The sequence below is a fragment of the Anabrus simplex genome, chromosome 4, assembly GCF_040414725.1.
Source record: "Anabrus simplex isolate iqAnaSimp1 chromosome 4, ASM4041472v1, whole genome shotgun sequence".
Lineage (NCBI taxonomy): Eukaryota > Metazoa > Arthropoda > Insecta > Orthoptera > Tettigoniidae > Anabrus > Anabrus simplex.
In genome coordinates this window covers 424,089,111-424,110,835 of record NC_090268.1, presented here as the reverse complement: position 1 = coordinate 424,110,835, position 21,725 = coordinate 424,089,111, and the positions used below count along the sequence as shown (strand labels likewise).

Here is a 21,725-nt window from a genome sequence, read left to right as displayed (position 1 = left end):
TATGAGTTGTACGAGGTAACATTTATATGATTAACCTTTCAAATAATGTGATTTTACCAAGCAAGTTGCTGCGCAGTTTGGGTCACATAGTTATCAGTTTGCATTCGCCAGATAGTGGGTTTAAACCCCACTGTCAAGATGGTTTTCCGTGGTGTCCTTTTCACACCAGACAAATGCTGGGGCTGTACCGTAATTAAGGTCACAGTCGCTTCCTTCACATTCCTAGCCTTTTCATATCACGTCGTTGCCTTAAGATTCTATCTATGTTAGTGCAGCGTAAAGCAAATTGTAAAAAAAAAAACTTAAACTTTTGTCCTTGCACTAGATAATTAAAATCCTAACATGTTGACTGTTAACTGTTTAGAACTTGAATGTGTTGGACCGGCTTTCTTTTGTATAGAGTGCACAAATCAATGTGGGATAATGCTCACCTCTCCAGTCCCTTAGAGAAAATATTTTCCCTCTGTGTATTACAATGTGCAGTTACCTTTTAAAGTAATTAATATAACCATTTTAATATATTCTAGGGGCATGAAAAATACCAATGCACAATCTGTGGAGAAAATTTTGCTGTTAAGATTAAACTGATGGAGCATGAGCGGGAGGTTCATCTGCTTAGACGCATTGAGAAACGGCATGTATGTTCTACTTGTGGCCAGTGCTTCTCAAGACCCAACCTACTGGAACTACACTATCGTATTCACACAGGTAAAGAGAAGCTTGTAATAATAATCTAGAAAAAGCAAGAAGTACAGCTAATTTGTAAGATTTAAAGGTACAGATAGGAATACAGTGGCCTATACTGCTCTGTTGGAGGATACAGCATGACTGGAAATTAGGATTTGATATCATCTGTTATGTTTACTACCCAACAGCTGATTGCATGAAGTGTAGTGAACGTATGGAGAATTGTAGTAAATCGGTTGATATTTTTTCATTTTAACTTTGAATTGTATGTTATACAATAATATAAGTTGGTTAATATTGTCATTATAGTCATGTAGGCTATAGATAGGATCTTGAAAAGGAGAGCATAGTACGATAAACATAATGACAGGTCACTTTGGGGAGTGGGAGGACCAGAAAGAGGAGAGAAGAACAAACCTTAAAACACAAAATGTATTTCATATGATATAAGCTGTATGTTGTCCATATTGATGATTCCTTAATTCAGTCTATAATTTAAGGGAGGGGATGTTCCACCTAATCAATACAAGTATTCAAAGTTCAATTATGTATTAAAAACTCTAGGACTAGTTTTGATCCTCAGCTAGATACATGAATTATTTTTAAAGAATAAAATTGCACTTTTTAAAATGATATGTTGAAAGATTGTGTCACTGTTGTTGCTTTCCTTAAAATGTCCACTTGGTAGTTAAAAAGGATTTGAACTTCTGCACCAGATGATGTTTCTTCACAAATTGTAGGAGTATGCTCAGACAAGAAGTATAATATTTTGCAGTGCTGCTTTGGCAGATGTAGTTTACTGCATTGTAGTACAGAAATGGATCTGAGGGGACATCCTTTGCTGCTATGGTGATTAGTAGTAAAATTGAGAGTTGTTGTAGGTTAAGGAATTGCCAATGCACGTAGCTGTTTCAAGTCTGTGTTGAGAATAAGTTGGTGGATGTTCCCTCGGTTCTGTGTGGACCTGTTTCCAGCTGCTTTGTCTGCAGTGCACTGAATGCTGACAAAACATTGTGCTGTGGAAGGTGCGGGAGCCTGCAGCTGTCATAGTTCGCAAGTGTTTCCCTGAGTTTTACCCAAGGATTGTGCTACTAGACCTGTTTTGTCTCCATATTCAGCTGGTCCCTCCATCTTTTCAACGGTCTTTCTACCCTACTTTTTCTTACATTCAGGGTTGGGAAGTAATTCAGTAAGAGTAATCGAATTGCTTGTAAGTAGAAAGATGTTTTTATAATGAAGTAGAAAGGTGTTTTTTGATCACTCCTAGTGGAGGATAAGGAAAAAGTAAAGCCACCAGACTGCTGAAGCTGCCAAAGATGTTAATCTCGCATGCTAAGATAAGACAACAGTCCTCTTCAAATACGCTGCATATCTCAGTGAATGTATTAGTTGGAACACTGTGGAATGCAGAGCAGTGGAATCCAGGAAAAATAAACTTGACCTGGCCTTCCAACTAACAAAAGATACATGCAACAATAAATCTCTTTACCGAGCTCGATAGCTGCAGTCGCTTAAGTGCGGCCAGTATCCAGTATTCGGGAGATAGTAGGTTCGAACCCCACTGTCGGCAGACCTGAAGATGGTTTTCCGTGGTTCGTGGTTTCCCATTTTCACACCAGGAAAATGCTGGGGCCGTACCTTAATTAAGGCCACGGCCGCTTCCTTCCCACTCCTAGCCCTTCCTTGTCCCATCGTCGCCATAAGACCTATCTGTGTTGGTGCGACGTAAAGCAACTAGGCAGAAATCTCTTTCATGGGGGTCCAAAATTAAACAGTATAAAACAGTGATTAAACCAGAAGCACTATATGCAGCAGAAACACTAAACATGAATTTCAAAGGCCAGTTGGAGAAACTCAAGTTAAGGAAAATTTTAAGAAAGATCATAGGACCAAAATTTCAGGATAATTAGATAATATACATCAAGAATGAAACACTCTACAAGAAAATTGAAAATCTCTCAGATACTATGTTAAAAAGAAGGATAAATTTTTACAGTCATCTTCTCAGAATGAACTCTTAATAGATTATCAGACGTGCCAAGTCTCCCGATTTGAGCGGGAGACTCCCGATTTTTCATCGTTTCTCCCGATCGCTGGGTCCGATCTCCCTATTTTCAGAGCAATATCCGTAATTTTTGTATTATTTTAAACTCCCGCGGATTTCCTCGTTCTGTCGATATGTGGCTGAGTATGGCTGGTCAATAGTAGCTCTAATAATGATACCAGATGGCAGTATGGGGCACGGTGGCCAGTCATGTGCTGCACTTTGGTCTATAATAAAGTCATTCTCTTTGCAAGCGAGTCAAGCGAGCAACATTCTCTTTGGAGTAACCTAACCTCAGAAGTAGTACACCATAGTCGTTCTACCCAGGTCAAGACCTACAGAAGTGCTCGTGTTGTGCCTTAATATTTGTTTTGGCCAAAATGTTAAAAAAGAAATATGATGCAGTGTTTAAAAGTGCTTATAGGGAAGAGTTTCTGTGTGTGAGTGAATCCAGAAAGGGACCAACGTTGACATTCTGTACTATATGTAGGTGCGATTTTTCAGTTGCACATGATGGGAAATGAGATATACTCAAGCATATGCAAACAAGAAAACATAAGGAGAGTGTCCACTGTGTAGAAAGAAACCAGAAACTGAACTTTTCATGTAAAAACCAAAATGTAAATTCTGTGACGAATGCCGAGGCGTTATTTACGTAATTTATACTAGAACATAACCTGCCTGTAAATTGTGCCGATCACGCGGAACCTTTGTTTCGCAAAATGTTTCCTGATTCGGAAATCGCTAAACGATATAGGTGTACTAGAACGAAAACAGCGGCTATTATTACAGAAATGTGCATGAAAGAAAGGGCGAAAATTGTATCACATTTGCAGGTGAATGCGTTTTCTGTTACTACTGATAGTAGCAATAAAAGCGACTTGAAGATATATCCCATTGTTGTAACATATTTTAGGCCTGAGCTCAATGAAATTCAGAGTTGTCTACTCTCTGTGCGTAATTTAGAAGGGGATGCTACTGGAGCTAACATTGCCAGTTTTTTGCTCTCAACTTTTCGGGAATTCTGCATTCCATTAAAAAACTGCCTAACTCTTGGTGCTGATAATGCTCCAGTAATGGTAGGATTAAAGAATGGTGTGGCAGGATGTTTGAAGCAGGAAAATAGTAACATAATCATCGTAGGCTGCTCTTGTCACCTAATTAATCTTGCTGCCGAGAAGGGCGCGGCGTGTTTGCCCGTAAATGTAGATGAAAGTATAATTGATATATTTTATTATCTGGAAAGGAGTGCAAAGAGGAAAAAAAAGTTCAGAGAATTTCAGACTTTACACAACACAGAGATCAGGAAAATTCTGAAGCATGTGCCTACTCGATGGTTATCACTAAGAAGGTGTTTAGATAGGATTTTGCTTCAGTGGGACCCTTTGGTTACATTATTCAGGAGAGAAATTGTGAGTAAGGATTCTCAGATGGGAACTTTGAAGACTTACAAAATTCCTAAGCAGAGTTTAAGTGCAGATGTGTCTTGTTTGTCTGAAAACGTTAAGGCGGGTACTCACTACGAGGCTGCAACATGCAACGCAACAGTTGCTGCAACCATATTTTTCTAATGAGTACGCCTTGAGCTTCGTTGCTACAACCGTTCGCAGTGAGGCGCACTATGATCCATCTGGTTGTCGGTATTCTGGCGAACACAAAGCGGCGCGCAGTGCGTTTGTTGACGTGTTCCAGGCACATTTCGTAGACAGGACGCGCAGAGGTCATGGAGTGGACTGAGGAATCCTGTCTAAATTTAATAGAATTATATCTCAATTCTACATTATTATGGGACCCTTCAGTGAAGTGCCAAATGATTTCAATATCAATGACGTCTCACACAAAATAATGTTTAAAGAAATGAAATAAAACTAAATGAACCTTACCTCTATGTGATCTTTTAATTCGCTGATGATTGCTTGACACACTTGTGGTACAAATTTACTTATGACTACCGGGCGAGTTGGCCGTGCGGTTAGGGGCGCGCAGCTGTGTACTTGCATCTGGGAGATAGTGGGTTCGAACCCCACTGCCGGCAGCCCTGAAGATGATTTTCCGTGGTTTTTCATTTTCACACTAGGAAAATGCTGGGGGCTGTACCTCAGTTAAGGCCACGGCCGCTTCCTTCCCAGTCCTAGCCCTTTCCTGTCCCATCGTCACCATAAGACCTATCTGTGTCGGTGCAACGTGAAGTAAATAGAAAAAAAAACTTATGACTTGTTTGGATATTCTGAGGAGATACTGCAAGCTGGTGAAGCTGTCACCGGTGGCTAAAAATCTCAAAGTAAGTGCCAATTAATATTGAACAGATATAGCTTTTCTAAATTTCGTGTCCCTTGTTTATTTCCAGAAGCAAATTGGAATTAGCTTTACCTTTGTAAAAGTCACCTTGCCACCAACGACGGGGATGTTTATAGTCCTCAATTAGGTAATCTAGCAGAATATACACAGCATTTATGACGAGTATACTGGACGACATTGTTGCATGTGTCACAACGAATGCTGCGGAACTACTGGTGTTCGCATTAAGGTTTGATGAACGTACACAATATACAAGGTTGCAGCAACCATTGCGTTGCATGTTGCAGCCTCCTAGTGAGTACCGGCCTTTAAGGATTGTCATAACATTTCACCTCACTCCTCAGTTAAAAGGAAAACCCAGTCATCAGTTTTACAAAAAAAGAAGGAATGAAACTACATATGACACTAAGAGCCATGCATTGTCACGTGAAGAACGACTTTTCATGTTCCTTTCATCAAATTTACATAAATCTTTTTGCCTTTTTCTCTCAAGTTTTATGGATATCTTTGAGAATCCAAACGTAGCTCTTCAGTCAAGTATGCTGCACATCCACTTATTGAGGTCAGTTTTGGAGGAACTGTTGAAGAATGTGATCGCAAGGTTTGTGAAACCAGACGTTATTAAAAGATCCTCCTCTCTCTCCTTGATGTAGATTATCATACTCCAGCAAATCAAAAGGATGATTGTAATCTGATGATAGGGAACTCTGCATTTGTTTTAGTGAACACCTTGAAGTCAGAGGAAAAGTGCATATTCTTTAAGTCTGTTAGAAAGTGTTTCTCTTCATCATGTGACTACATGGTACACAAATTTCCATTCAAAGATGGAATTTTAATTAATGCAGAAGTTGCAAATATTTCTGCTATAAGTAAGGCATCATTTTCTAGCCTTAGATTTTTCATTGACAAGTGTCCAAACATTTTGACTAGTGAAACAGAACATTTGGATAAAGAAACTTATATTCTGCCCCCCCCCCCGTTCTGTAACTTTCAGCTCGAAGAAACAGATCTGGCAAAAGGAAGAATTGATGTTCAATGGGCATTGATAGGTCAGATGAAATCTGCTGATGGTGTACTTAAATATGACAGACTCTCTAAGGTGATACTTGCTATTTTATCATTTCCACATAGCAATGCAGAATGTGAAAGGATTTTTAGCAGAGTCACAAAGACAAAAACACAGTTCAGATCCTTGCTGTCTGAACAAACTTTGGAGAAACTTTTAACCTTGAAATCAGTTCAGCACGGCAAGTGCTTTGAGCAAAAATTTAGTTCCGAGTTTCTGAAGAGGGCTAAGTCAGCTACTGGTGTGTTGAACAACAATATTAGTTGTAATGTGATCACCATGTTGAAGGATGAGAAGTCACATGTTCCTACAGTTCAGGTATGTCTGGTATTTAGTATTCACATGCAAATGATGAAAAATATATATATGGGCAAATAGAATTATTAATGTATTTAATTATAATGAATTTGTACATGTTCTGCCATCAGTGATGTGTCGTAATACATCGCGATTCGCTGCGAAATTTCTCCTGATTTTTCACTTTTTAAAGTTGGCATGTCTGGATTATTAACCAAACAAATATTTGACTTCTTCCGTCAGCACAAAACAAAACCCAACTGGTTTAAAGAAACTGAAAAAAGACCTAGTAGAATTAAAAATTACAGAAAATTCACTATTCGATCGAACAGCTAAAGTAATAACTAAAGACGAAAATATAAGGGTCCAAGACAAATCTATATTAAAAGCCAAACCTATTATCTTAGAAGACGAGAGGAAATGAAGATCAGAAGGAACGAAGAAATACTGGGCACTAAGAAATGAACAACACGCAGAGAAATTATTGATTCAACGTACCCCAAGTAGGATGAAATGAAAGAAGAAGAAAGAATATTTTAAAAATATTATTATTAGTATTATTAGTATCCGGTCCCAAGGGCTTGGCAACCAGCTGTAAAAACTGCTAACGCCGAGTGTCGAGCAGCGGTAAATAACTCGACCTCCCCTAGGGGCCAACGGCTTCGGGCCGATGAGCCCCTTTGGGTAGGGTGATGGTCCCCTCAGTGTAGAAAATGACACTGGAATCCACAATCTGTGTATTTGGCCCAATGGCAAAACAGACAGAGGAACCTCCTTTTTGTGGTTCTCAACAGTCGTGGAGGCAGATGAGGTCATGCCAGATGACCTAGTAGAATAAAAAATTACAGAAAATTCACTATTTGCAACTCATTGGTATTTCAAGTGTGCAGCAGTCCATTGCAGTCGTGGTACTAGAATCTGCACGTTACATTTCATTTGTGCCGCAGGGTATAGTTCCGATATCATAGTATGTGAGACACTTCCTTGCAAGCTGCGATCCACCTTGAACAAAATCCCACTTGTGGCACTTTTTTCTGCTGTCACACCCTTCAACTCAACTCCAGCCCCTGATTGGGGTAGGCCCTACAAAATGTGGCTGAACATTGGTAGTCACACTCTTAGCCGGCTGGGAGGCCGCACCCAGCAGGCCACCCCTTATGAAGTCATAAAATGAAGATTACCAAAACTTTGATTATAAGAACCTGGAATATTCGAACCTTACTTGATTTGAAAGACAATAACAGACCTGAAAGAAGAACAGTTCTTGTCATCCATGAGCTTGTACGAATCAGCGTTGATATTGCTGCCTTAATTGAAACCAAACTCTCCAGTGAAGGTAAACTTACAGAGTTCAGTTCAGGTTACACAGTCTTCTGGAAGGGGAAAGATGAAGTAGGGTGTAAAGACTTATTCTTTATTGTCAAAGTAGCAGCAGAGGGCTTTCTGTAAATTTGGAAAATCACTGGCTCTGGTCAAGGTTAAGTCCAGGAAGTTTCAAGACTTGTTGATTTAGTCTTTCTTAGTGAACCTGATATTGTGGTCTAGGTCATTAAAGGTCCTTAAAATGTTATCACTCTTATTGCCATGTGTGTCAATGATGGCAAATGTGTCATCGACGTATCTTAGGCAAAGCTGTAGACCAATGATTTTATTGATAATGGATGGTAATATAGTAAGTGAGATTGAATCAAGGTGTAGTAAAGCTAATGCAGTGAGCTCGCAGTTGCGATCAGCAGTATTCTGTAAGAAGGAAGTCAGCTCCCAGACAAAACTATCCTTACATCGGTCTGTTTTCAGACCAACTTTGCTTTACGGGAGCGAAAGCTGGGTGGACTCAGGATATCTTATTCATAAGTTAGAAGTAACAGACATGAAAGTAGCAAGAATGATTGCTGGTACAAACAGGTGGGAACAATGGCAGGAGGGTACTCGGAATGAGGAGATAAAGGCTAATTTAGGAATGAACTCGATGGATGAAGCTGTACGCATAAACCGGCTTCAGTGGTGGGGTCGTGTGAGGCAAATGGAGGAGGATAGGTTAGCTAGGAGAATAATAGACTCTGTTATGGAGGGTAAGAGAAGTAGAGGGAGACCTAGACGACGATGGTTAAACTCGGTTTCTAACGATTTAAAGATAAGAGGTATAGAACTAAATGAGGCCACAACACTAGTTGCAAATCGAGGATTGTGGCGACATTTAGTAAATTCTCAGAGGCTTGCAGACTGAACGCTGAAAGGCATAACAGTCTATAATGATAATGTATGTATGTATGTATGTATGTATGTATGTATGTATGTATGTATGTATGTATGTATGTAATTTAGTGTGGCTATTTCTCACCGAGTGCAGCCCTTGTAAGGCAGATCCTCCGATAAGGGTGGGCGGCATCTGCCATGTGTAGGTAACTGCGTGTAATTGTGGTGGAGGATAGTGTTATGTGTGGTGTGTGACTTGCAGGGATGTTGGGGTCTGCACAAACACCCAGCCCCCGGGCCATTGGAATTAACCAATGAAGGTTAAAATCGCCGACCCGCCCGGGAATCAAAACCCGCGACCCTCTGAACCGAAGGCCAGTACACTGACCGTTCAGCCAACGAGTTGGACATTTTATTGATTATCTTGTTAGTCTCAAGGTGATCCATAAAAATGTTAGCAAGGATTCCAGATATCAGGTCGCCCATCGCTAGTCCCTTTTGTTTGTAAGTTTTGTTATTGAATGTAAAGAACTTATTGTTTACTACAAATTTTAGCAAGTTGATCAGTACATCTACTTCATATTTGCTTATAGTGTTATGTTTCAAAAGGTGGTAACATCATACGAAACCATGACATGATTGTCATGTAACGTAAATTTAGAAAGTTTGTTACAAAAATCAACTGGATTTTTGACACAGGTTTCATTATTGAACTTATAATGGCTATTTAAAAAATGGTGTAAAAATTTAGAAACCTTGTAGGTGGGACTATTTTGACAGTTTATAATAGGGCTCATTGGCACCTTTTTTTATATACTTTTGGTAAGTCTTTAGCACTAGGTAATCTGGGATTAGTAAAACTGAAGACTTCTTTTCTGCCAATAACTACAAACTAATTGACAAGGATCCCACTTTAAAGATCCAGCGTGGTATAAAGAACTTGCTGAAAAATTCATCTTTTCTCTTTCAAGAGCCTGAACAAACAAAAACTCACGATTATCAATCCCAGATTACCTACTGCTAATGCCTTACCAAAAATACATAAAAAAGAGGTGCTGATGCGCCCTATTATTATACTGATTTGCGTCGTATATTTTTATATACGTACTTAACTTCCTGCAACTGTGACAAATTCTGGACCTTCAAAACATTCTCCACTCTACTTTGGCGTTCGACCGCAGCGCATGACCTTGAATGTGCCGCGCTGATCACCAGGAGCTGGCGGCTTTCTACTACAAATCTATTCGTCTGCGACTTCAAGTTATTTTTGATCTTCGTATATTAGTTGATAGTGTTGTGACTTTGTGCATGACAGAATGTGATGTCGTGTCTTTGTGCCTATCAGAGTGTGAAACTAACCTCCAATATTCATAAACATTGTACATGTTTTTACGGCTGATGATGACCTGGACTAAGGTCGAAACCGGTCCCATTTAAATAAGAATGTAATTACTACATTTCTTTCTTTTAAGTATTGAATAGGTTGAACCTCCTTTTCAATTATTTAACTATTATAAACTGTCAAAATAGCCCCACCTACAAGGTTTCTAAATTTTTACACCTTTTTCTAAATAACCATTATGAGTTCAATAATGAAGCCTATGTCAAAAATCCAGTTGTTTTTTTGTAATAAACTTTCTAAATTTAAGTTACATGACAATCATGTCATGGTTTTGTATGATGTCGCCAATATGTATACTAGTATACCAGTAAATGAAACCATTAATTTAATAGAAACTAACCTTTTGAAACATAACACTATAAGCAAATGTGAAATAGATGAACTGATCAACTTGCTAAAATTCATAGTAAACTGTACCAGGCGGTACACCTCCGCGCCGCTAATTCAAACTTTGCGCCAGTTGAAACTCCTCTACTGGAGGAAGCCTGAACTCTAACAACCATGTTAATTCTAAAGGTTATCAGAAGATGTCGCTATCTGTAAATTTTGAAGCATTCTGAACTGTGTCTTTTTTGATTTATTTTTGTTTTCTCTGTAGTGAGAAGTGTGAACATTCTCTTCTAGATGGCACTACTGAAGAAATACAACGGTGCACCCTAGTGCGAAGTGAAAGAACTTTTTTTTGAAGAATTTTAGTATGCATAAGTTTGTTCTTTGTTAAATTTATTTCAGTCATTGTTTAGGTTGGCTGTATAACCCTTCTCTTTCCGCCAGTTTTGAATTCGACCAATGAGTAATTTTTGTAATTAATTTTCCACCAATCCTAGATGTCTTCTTCAGTTTTGACTTGTAATGTTTTGGCCGTCCAATAAAATGCTTGTGGGCGGTGTTATCATTCATGAAAGGTCTCGAATGTTCCGCGAGGGTATATAAACTGCTGATTTTCGGGTCTCTGCGCCACTTCAGTAACATCTATCATTGTGTAAATTATGTAGCAGGGGGCGGGAAGCACCTCTTTCGTCGGGCAGCGGTTCATCAATAAGGTAATGGCCTTTTAATAACTTCTTTTCTTGCTAGCTCAGCAGTTTAACTGTCGGGGCAGGTTCGATACCTTTTATCATGTAACTTTCCTCTAAAATGTAATAGACTCTTGGTATAAATTCTCTCTCTTTAAACTACAAATTGGGATAGAGAGTGCCTAACCCTCTCAAGCTCCCTTTCATATTGTTTTTGAGGTGACTATGTTTTTTCAACCATTTTTCTTTGTTTCGTAATGTAATAAGTTTTCCTATCGTGTCACCTCTTTAGTATGGGATTAGCCCTTGCATATGCGGCCTAGTGCCAAATAGGTTTTAAATAAAGTGTATTAGGAGTGCAAGGACGCCTCCTCTCAAGTTGGTATTTTGGAGGCCATGTAATTGTCCTGTTTCTTTATTGAGTAGGCCTCAGTAGGTTGGGTATTTTTACCCCTGTTTTCATGTGCTTGGAGGTCAGCTTGAAGGTGGACTTTGGTGTGGCCTTTGATAGGCTTGAACTTTAAGAGCGGGTTGCTCTTTCTTAACATTTTGATTTCTGTGTGCCTCAAGCAGGCTTTACTGAGTAATAGGGAGCAAGAGCTCCTGGGCATGATTGGGGTTTTCTGCCCCTTTGTCAAACCTGGTATCTGGCTGAAGTTGGGCTAATTGCTCGAGAATTGTGTGTCTGGCTCTCGGAGCCCAAATCCTGTAACACTGTAATTGTACATTCTCGATTTGTTGCTAGGCTACTGAGTACCTGTTATGTTTGTTATTTCTTGATCTTAAAAAGAAAATATAACCTTGTTAAATTTTAAATTAACTTTAATTTCGTATATTGAGACCTATTCATCCCAGCACCTTCTTTCACCTCTGCTAATCCACCAAACCGCGGTAACATAAACAATAATTTCTTCACATTCAATAACAAAATTTACAAACAGAAGGGACTAGCGATGGGCAACCCGATATCTGGAATCCTTGCTAACATTTTAATGGATCACCTTGAGACTAACAAGATAATCAATAAAATCAATGGTCTACAGCTTTGGCTAAGATACATCGATGACACATTTGCCATCAATGACACACATCGCAATAAGAGTGATGACATTTGAAAGACCCTTAATGACCTAGACCACAATATCAGGTTCACTAAGGAAGACAAATTCAACAAGTCTTGAAACTTCCTGGACTTGACCTTGACCAGAGCCAGTGATAATTTTATTTTCCAAATTTACAGAAAGCCCTCCGCTGCTACTTGAACAATAAAGAATGAGTCTTTTACACCCTCAGTCTCATAAACAAGCTACTTTCTACAGTTTAGTTCATCGAGCAAAAAAAAAGAGTTCGAATACATAAAAGAACTTCCAAAACTTAACGCCTATAAACCTAACCTGATCAATAAGATTATTGGTAAAATAAAATCAAAAAATACTACAAATTTAATTCCAGATAAGCCCAAAAGAATAAACACTGTCACCTTCACCTTCACTAACCTTGCCATATACAGCATTACTAACCCATTTAAGAAGCATAACATCAGAATCGCCTACCGAACGCGCTATACTAATCGGAATATATTCTTTAATTCCAACTTGGTAAATACTTCTCAGGACAAATTTTTGAACCCTGGTATTTACAGACTCAAATGCCCCCAGTGTGAATTTTCTTATATCGGTCAAACTGGCCGCAGTTTTAGAACTAGATACGGTACTTGGAACATTATTATGCCTTAAAGCATAAAAATTACTCTGCCATGAGCAACCACATGACGGATTCCGGCCACAATTATTCTACAATTGATCAGGACCTCCACATTATAAAATATGTAAATAAAAGCAGCTTAATGACAGGATTGGAAAATACGTACATTTTCTTGGATCAACATTTTAATAATAATAATTTGAATGACATCCCTGAGAACAACAGCCCATTAATTGAACAAGTCCCCAAGTTTCTCACTAATTTTAATATAAATCATAACAAATTCCACTTTACCCCCTCCCCATAATACAACTTCGCCGCCAGCTTCCAGCACTCTCATTGTTGCGCCTACCCCCCCTGTCCCAACTTACTCTCCGCCTAAGTAAGCACACAGATAACACACGCAGCAACAGGCATACGTTTAACAGACCCCCTCGAATAGCTAATGTCTCTAGTCAATCCAACATAAGAGGTAAGCGATCTTAGATTCTCAGTTTCAACACCCTATTTTCAAGGCCCGATTACATCTTTTTCCCTTTTCCATTTTTCAGACTTCAGTTCACGCACTTTGCATCTTATTCCCTTTTGGTCTTGAATTCCCAGTAAAAGTAAAGACAACTGTTATTCGGCTTTAACCATTGTTTTGGATGAAGTGGATATTGGCCTCTACCTTATAAGCGGCCTCAGGCATGATCAATCCTGTTTAAAGTGTTACTACTCCATGTCCGCTACAATATGTGATTTCTCTTGCCCGACTCACATATCCATACAAGAGTGGGATTTAATTATTTCTTCATTCAAAAAATATAATCATCATTTTTTGTTACGTATGAACATTCTTATTAACTGACTGGTAGCAATGAGTTTTGATTATTACACTGCCAGTTCTGTGTTGTACCTTATGTTTTCAACCTCTGGCTACATGATTACGTGTTTTTTTTTTTTTTTTTTTTTTTCACTTCGCCGTGATATACCGTATTTACGCGGATAATCCCCGCCACCGAGTAATCGCCGCACCCTAACTTTGCGAAGTCTCATTTTGAAAAAAGTTAAATGCCAACATTGAAGCAAATAAAACCCGCACGCAATTACGTGTGTAAAATTTTTAAACATTTTTGTAACATTCTATGTTTTGTTTTTGTTTTTTCACACTAGTTTTAAGCCTATTTGATTTTCTAAATGTAAATGTTGATTCTTAGGGTGCCATATATTTTAAGGACACTAGGTTCGGGGCCCTGACCTAACTTTAGGCTAAGATTTATTTTGGCTGATTATGCTTACGACAGTTAAGCGAAACATGTCCCATCTTACAACACCTGTTGTAATGTTTATATCCTAAATATAAGATGGTGTTAACTATTATTCTTATTTTAATGTTCATAATCTGGTGTCCAATGCGGTCCACAATGAGATTTATTACTTGTAATCTCTCAGAATGAAGAGCCAGAATTAGTAATCACAAAATCTTGGACCAGGTCAAGCCAAAAATCCCCTTGGAAGTGAGTATCTTGAGATGAAAGCTACCCTACTTAGGCCACATAATGAGAAGTACCTTCCTGGAAAAGAGGAAAAGATGATGTCATGCTTCATATGGTGGAAGACATAAGAGGAACTGGGAAGCCAAGATCATGTAGGTTAGATGGCGTCAGAGGAGATACTGGCATGATGACCACCGAACTGAAAGAAGCTGCTCTTAATAGAGCTGAATGGAGGCACTTGATCCATATGATGACCAAGGGGTATACTTGACTGAACGAATGAAGATGATTTTTTTTTTTTTTTTTTTTTTATGCCCTGAAATTTCTTTGCAAGGCAAGTCCTCCAATGAGGTATGGAAAGTATATTGAATGTTGTTTTTGTGGAAGTGTAGTGTATGGTGTAGGAGATGCAAGTATTTCATAAATAGAACAAACACCCAACCCCTGAAGCCACAAACCCCATAACTTGACCCCACGGTCCAAAAGACTGGGATGGATGTCAGTCATTGAGTTAAATATTAGTTGGATATTGTAATATTAGGTAACTTGTTATGTGTATAAATTCTTATCAGAAGTTTCCAGGAGGAATCAAATATAAATGGGATTTTATTTTTTATTTAAATTCATTTATTGAAAAACACAAGACAATTAGAATTTATATCCACATAGCTTCCCGCTTTGGAAATGCATTTGTCGCAGCATACGGACAGCCTTTTGATGCCCTCATCATAAAAAGAACAGAGTCATGTCACCAGCCAGTTGCGCACGAAGTCTTCCACACTTTCATCATCTTCAAATCGTTGCCCTCCTAGAGCTTCTTTAACCCTGGATCAGTAAGCTTCCATCTGCCAGATGACGCGTGCGGATATTAGTACCCCTTTCTCCCTCCCGCATAGGTATTTGCTTCACTTTCTCTCTAGCTTCCTTTGTGTGAGTCCTGACGTTGTAGAGAACAGTTGTGTCACCGTACGTTGCTTCATTCCGTCTCTACGGAGACCCCGTTGTCTGGTACGAATGCTTAGTGACAATGTTACTTTTATATTTATTTATTTATTTATTTATTTATTTATTTATTTATTTATTTATTTATTTATTTATTTATTTATTTATTTATTTATTTATTTATTTATTTATTTATTTATTTATTTATTTATTTATTTATTTATTTATTTATTTATTTATTTATTTATTTATTTATTTATTTATTTATTTATTTATTTATTTATTTATTTATTTATTTATTTATTTATTTATTTATTTATTTATTTATTTATTTATTTATTTATTTATTTATTTATTTATTTATTTATTTATTTATTTATTTATTTATTTATTTATTTATTTATTTATTTATTTATTTATTTATTTATTTATTTATTTATTTATTTATTTATTTATTTATTTATTTATTTATTTATTTATTTATTTATTTATTTATTTATTTATTTATTTATTTATTTATTTATTTATTTATTTATTTATTTATTTATTTATTTATTTATTTATTTATTTATTTATTTATTTATTTATTTATTTATTTATTTATTTATTTATTTATTTATTTATTTATTTATTTATTTATTTATTTATTTATTTATTTATTTATTTATTTATTTATTTATTTATTTATTTATTTATTTATTTATTTATTTATTTATTTATTTATTTATTTATTTATTTATTTATTTATTTATTTATTTATTTATTTATTTATTCTAAAAATAAACAATAGCTTATTGTGTCAATGAGTACTTCCATCATTAACATCGGAATATATAATTTCATTGTTACGTTCTCATTAGCTGTAATTGTGTGTTGAAATTGGGAATCCACTCCAGAAAAATGAAATATATTTCAGATGGCAGAGAATATCAGAGATGACCACACACAATACTACAACTTTTGACTGAAGTAGATGACACTGGCGACAACACAGCAGTAACTGGAGAGACGTGCAGTGAACCGGAGGATGGCTTTGAAGAGGATGACATCAAATTAACTGACAGAGAATCTGACCCAGAATATAACCCACAGTTAGATGATTCCTATGATTCTGACAAGCCGGGAAGAAAGAGAAAACGTGATCCTGAACCAGCATACTCTGACGAGGACCCTGATTCAACTAATAGCAATTCAAACCCGATTGTTTCCAGTGCTAGGCATCCGAATGTTGTAGTCCCTAATAAGACCAATCTACGAGGGAGAAATTAACACAAATGATCAGCACTTCCATCAAGAAACCGTAATACCCGGACAACTGCCAGGAACATAATTCATATAAAGCAAATCCCTTTAGGAGAAGCCAGAAATGTTTCAACACCCATGGAATTGTTTTCTTTATTCTTTAGCGATTTCATTTTAGATAAACTGGTACAACACACAAATGAGGAAATACAAATTCAGAGTTGTAACTATGCAACAATTTCTCAAACAAGCAGGGAAGATATTAGCACTCTTTTTGGTATACTTGTGTTATCAGCAGTCATGAAAACCAATCATCTTCCTACAAGAGAGCTGTTTGATCCAACTTTCTGTGGTTACAGAAATAAGGCGACAGTGTCAAGTGAGCATTTTGATTTTCTGGTGAAGTGTCTTAGATTCGATGATAAATCTACTAGGGTAGAGAGACGAGCGAGTGACAAGTTTGCAACCATTCGAGAAGTTTGGAATGAGTTTATCAAGAACTGTCGAGACTCATACAAGCCAGGAAGTTACACAACCATTGACGAACAACTCGTTGGATTTCCTGGACGATGTCCTTTCAGGATGAATATCCCCAACAAACCCACAAAATATGGAATTAAGATTATGTTGAACGACGTTGGGACCAAATATATTATTGACGCTAAACCATATTTGTCGTCGCCGTAAGACCTATCTGTGTCGGTGCGACGTAAAGCCCGTAGCAAAAAAAAAACAAAAACAAAAAAACATATTTGGGGAAAACTACGATATGTCTGCTCAACCTCTCGCTCATTATTTCTTAACAGAACTGACTGTAACCATCCATGGTTCGAATAGGAATGTAGCCATGGATAAATGGTTTACCTCTGTCCTACTGGCTGAAGACCTTTTGAAACTACCTTACTCTCTGACAGTTGTAGGAACAATAAGAAAGTATAAACGCGAGATATCTCCTGAGCTCCTTGAAGTGAAGAATCGGCACGTCAATGTTTTGATTTGATGGACCAAAAACTCTTGTATTGTACAGACCAAAGCAGGGGAAAGTCATTGTTCTGCTATCCACTACTCACGAGGACATAGAAATAAGGGATAACAGTGGCAAACCTGCAGCAATTAAATTTTATAATGAAACAAAAGGTGCAACAGACTCTGTTGTACAAGTGTGTTGCAGCATGAACTGCAATAGAAAGACCAAAAATGCAATCCTGTTCACAATTTAAATGAAATTTCAGAAACTGTGAACGTGCTTTTCGAGGTATTACTCAACAATTTCTCCTTGAATAAGCCTCACAACAAACTTTTACACACTCGCTCCCGGCGCACTGGATTCAACCCTCCTCTACTCTCCCTTCAATCTAGCTTTTATCACACACGGCCTTCACAGTTCACCTTTAATCAGCCATCAACATTAACACATGTATCGAGCTGACTACTCTTGGGCAGACAAGGACGTAAGTAGTCAGATGTTAAGCATAAGGAATTTCATGTTTTTATCCGTATTGAACTGAGATCACAATTAAATAGGCATATAGTAGGTTCCACCTTTTCAATACATTTACAATGTTGTTATCTGATGTTTACAACATTATTTATTACAAATTACAGGACATGTTTCAGTGTACAATTTTTAACACCTTCATCAGCTGCATGAAAAGTGTATAGAAACTTGGCGGTCAAAACAGTGAACAGCATATTATCATACTTAACTCCTTATATACAGGCAATAGAATGTTGTTATAATTAAATTTAGTATCTTATTATGCTAGGTTAAAACTAATTTGTGTGACTACGTAACAACTTTGCGTATTACAGTCTACGTCCACAACGCCCCCGGACCTCCTCCTAAACAGCCAATGTTCTGGAAAGCCCCCTTTACCGCCCCTACTTCTCCTTCCCTAACGCTTAGATACACAGCTTTAGAGGTGAGTCAGGCGTTTCAATGATTCAATCAGTTTCTCTATCAATTTTCTCGCTTTTCTTTTAACATAGGGTTTCATCATTACAGGTGCCTATTGAACTGAGAACCGTAGCCCGCTTAACAACTATAGGGCAAATTAATATCACAGTTCAACCACTACATATACAGCATCAAAAATACTACGTTTTTACTCAACAAAAATAAGAAGCTTTAATAATTCTTCTATATACAACGAACTTTTAATTCAACAAAATAACATATACAAAAAATGAATATCTTAATGTCAAACGGACTGCATTCAACTTCAATCCTCTAATTTAGGATCGCATGTGAAACCAATATTACGAGTGTATAATATTATAGACATTAAGAAACCGAAGACCATTCATATACCAAATGAAGAATTTTATATTTTGACGTGCAAGAATCTCCTTGTCACACAAATTAGTTTTAACCTAGCATAATAAGATGTTAAATTTAATTATAGCAACATTCTGTTGCCTGTATATAAGGAGTTAAGTATGATAATATGTTGTTCATTGTTTTGACCGCCAAGTTTCTATACACTTTTCATGCAGCTGATGATGGTGTTAAAAATTGTACACTGAAACATGTCCTGTAATTTGTGATAAATAATGTTGTAAACATCAGATAACAACATTGTAAATGTATTGAAAAGGTGGTACCTACTATATGCCTATTTAATTATGTAGTCAGATGTGTCACATATTATTTCAATTTCACTTGTAATTATAAGATGTTTCAACCTTGCCTACTTTTAACATTGCTAATAGCCACCTTTTTCATTCTAAGGATATTCAATTACAATACGATTTCTCCATGTATGAACTTACAGTCAAATATTCCACCTGCCTCATAACCTAATTAAGAATTGTCAACAACATCATCACGCCAACAAGAAGAGCTCGATTATCATATTTTTTTAGAACTATCACATGTGTTTGATATCTTTATTTTCATTTTAACAGAACCAAACATTTGTGCCCCAGAACATTCTCCAGACAAACATTTTTAACATGCATTTTAACTGACGTATTCTGTAATCCAAATCATATTTTAATGTGTATTTGTCTTTGTCTATTTTACTTATTCTTACAATTATTCGGCTGGTAATGTCCACCAAGATGGACGAAACATGTACTGATATTTGTTAATTGTTAATTAAACAAAAATATTTTAGTATTGTAAAGGTGGAACCTTTAACTGTACCTTCTGAAAATGTATATGAACGACAAGACAGGCTTTGCATTGAAATTTATTTTATGCAGTAGAAGTGAGTCAATTTAGTTTTGAATTGAAAAATTACTTATTGTAAATAGCTTCAAATAAATTCTTGTTTTATTGATTATTTAGACCAATAATTATTATTGGATTGAAGATCAAAGAAAGCATATCTTTTGGTACTTTAAAATACTACCAAACCAACCTATTTTTTTCACATGCCTATTATACCCTCCCCCATTTTAAAAGATAAAAATGAAGGAAGAAAGGGGGTTCTTATATGGTTTGTAAGCAAGAGTTTAATGTCGTTCTCTTTTTCTTTTCAAACAGGTGAGAAGCCTTTTCTCTGCAAACCATGTGACAAGAGTTTTCGATCTACAAACGCGTACTTCAAGCATCTAAGAACTTTACAACACCGCAGTTATCAGGCCACTGCTCCACCTGTAAAAGTGTATAGCTGTGATATTTGTGATAAGAGTTTTAACCAGAAAACTATCTTGGAGAAACATAAAACTCGTGTTCATGGAAAGGGGGAGACGTTTTCCTGTGATTTTTGTAGTCACAAATCTAATTGCAAAGAAAATATGAAACGTCACTTGGCTCTACATACAGAGAAACGTCGTTTTGTATGTGAACAGTGTGGAGCTGCATTTCATGCTCTCCAAGCTCTTAAAGATCATGGGAAGTATGTACATTCCCAGACTAGACATTTCACATGTGCTCAATGTGGCAAGTCTTTCAAGATAAACAGCGATTTGAACAGGCATATGGCATCACATTCTGAGGTCCGACCACACGTATGTGACTGTGGACGTTCCTACAAGAGAGCGTCTCATTTGAGACGACACAAAGAGTCTGTTCATGGTATCGTTATTAAGCCTCCTAAACTTCTTAGAGTCAGTCAGGATGAGTCTGGTGCATTAGTTTCAGTTGTGGATGAATATAATGAGCCTTCCAAAATCAAGAAACGTTATAATTCCAGAGAACAAAATTGGCAGGCAAGCCAGGAAAAGGAAAATGCAGTGAATTCTGTGATATCCATGGTTGGTACAGATGCATGCCATCCCCCTCCAACCAGCAATGAGCTAACCAGCGTAATTCACTGTGCAGATGAGGCTCAAAGGGATTCATTTGCTGGAGGTGTTATGCATACCATAGAAGTTTCATATGATATCAACAGTTTTACTACTCCTGAGCCTTTAACTGCTGTTCCAAGCACAGAATCACAGTTAGTGTTTTCTACCCCTATATCTGTTGCTCTCGATCAAACACATGCAGTCTTATCTCTCCACTCTGATCCCATGCAGAATACACACAATACTGACCATATAGAGAGAGTACATTTGGATCCACTGCTGCATACAACCAACCACATGAAGCATTCTGATGATATTTACATCCATCAAGGGAAGCATGAGTCTGCCGGACCTGTATTGTTAGGTTCCAGTGTAACTTCACACGTAGCAATGGATTCCTCATCATCCTTGTATATATCTAGTGAAGCATTAAATGGTTCTTCTGCATTGATGACCACATCAAGTGAGGCTTCTCTCATGTCAGATCTACATCATTCCACTGCTCTTCTTAGTTTATCTTCAGACACATCTTCTCACAGATATGCAGTGACAAATAGTTTACAGGATAATGTTGGTGACTGTAATTCATTTCTGCAGCCTATTGAAAATGCCAGGCACAAAATGCCTACAACTTTATCTACTCAGACTCTAGATAAATGTATTGAACCTAATGACATAGACAGTAACACTACGAATTTGCCAGTGCTACCTGATTATCTTCCACAACATTATCCATTCTTAAATGTTTAAGTGGAATATTTCTGCAGTTAAACCTCCTCATAATGTATGCCTTAAATTACTGGAAAGGAAATTGCAAAATGTGAGGTATTGTTTGTTCTATCTATCATATGAAATATATACATTTATAAGAAAAGGCCTCATATTTTCATATTCTAATAATCGTAATGTTTGGTTCAGGTACATTGTACAATGAGATCATTTTTTTAAATGTACTTTTTTTTTTTTCAAATAGTGTAACTAAATATTTAATACATCAATCAAAATATTTTGCTACCAGTAAGGGAGTGGGGAAAGCTCTATCATGTTTATAGCCTGGAGAGAAAGATTATAAATTTGAAGAAAGTAGTTTCACTATAGTTGCATCTTATGTAGTGTT

The 21,725-nt window shown here is 36.9% G+C and overlaps 1 protein-coding gene across 1 annotated transcript in view; it reads left to right on the top strand.

Annotated features, from left to right (window-relative positions):
• The window catches only part of LOC136872788 (zinc finger protein 85), a 42,020-nt gene extending 20,563 nt beyond the window's left edge, over nucleotides 1–21,457 (top strand). The window contains exons 3-4 of the mRNA XM_067146628.2: nucleotides 528–708; nucleotides 19,863–21,457. Of these exons, the coding sequence (XP_067002729.2) occupies nucleotides 528–708; nucleotides 19,863–21,358 (1,677 nt within the window). The 3' untranslated portion in view covers nucleotides 21,359–21,457. The remainder of the gene's footprint in view (nucleotides 1–527; nucleotides 709–19,862) is intronic.
• Nucleotides 21,458–21,725: the final 268 nt, after the last annotated feature.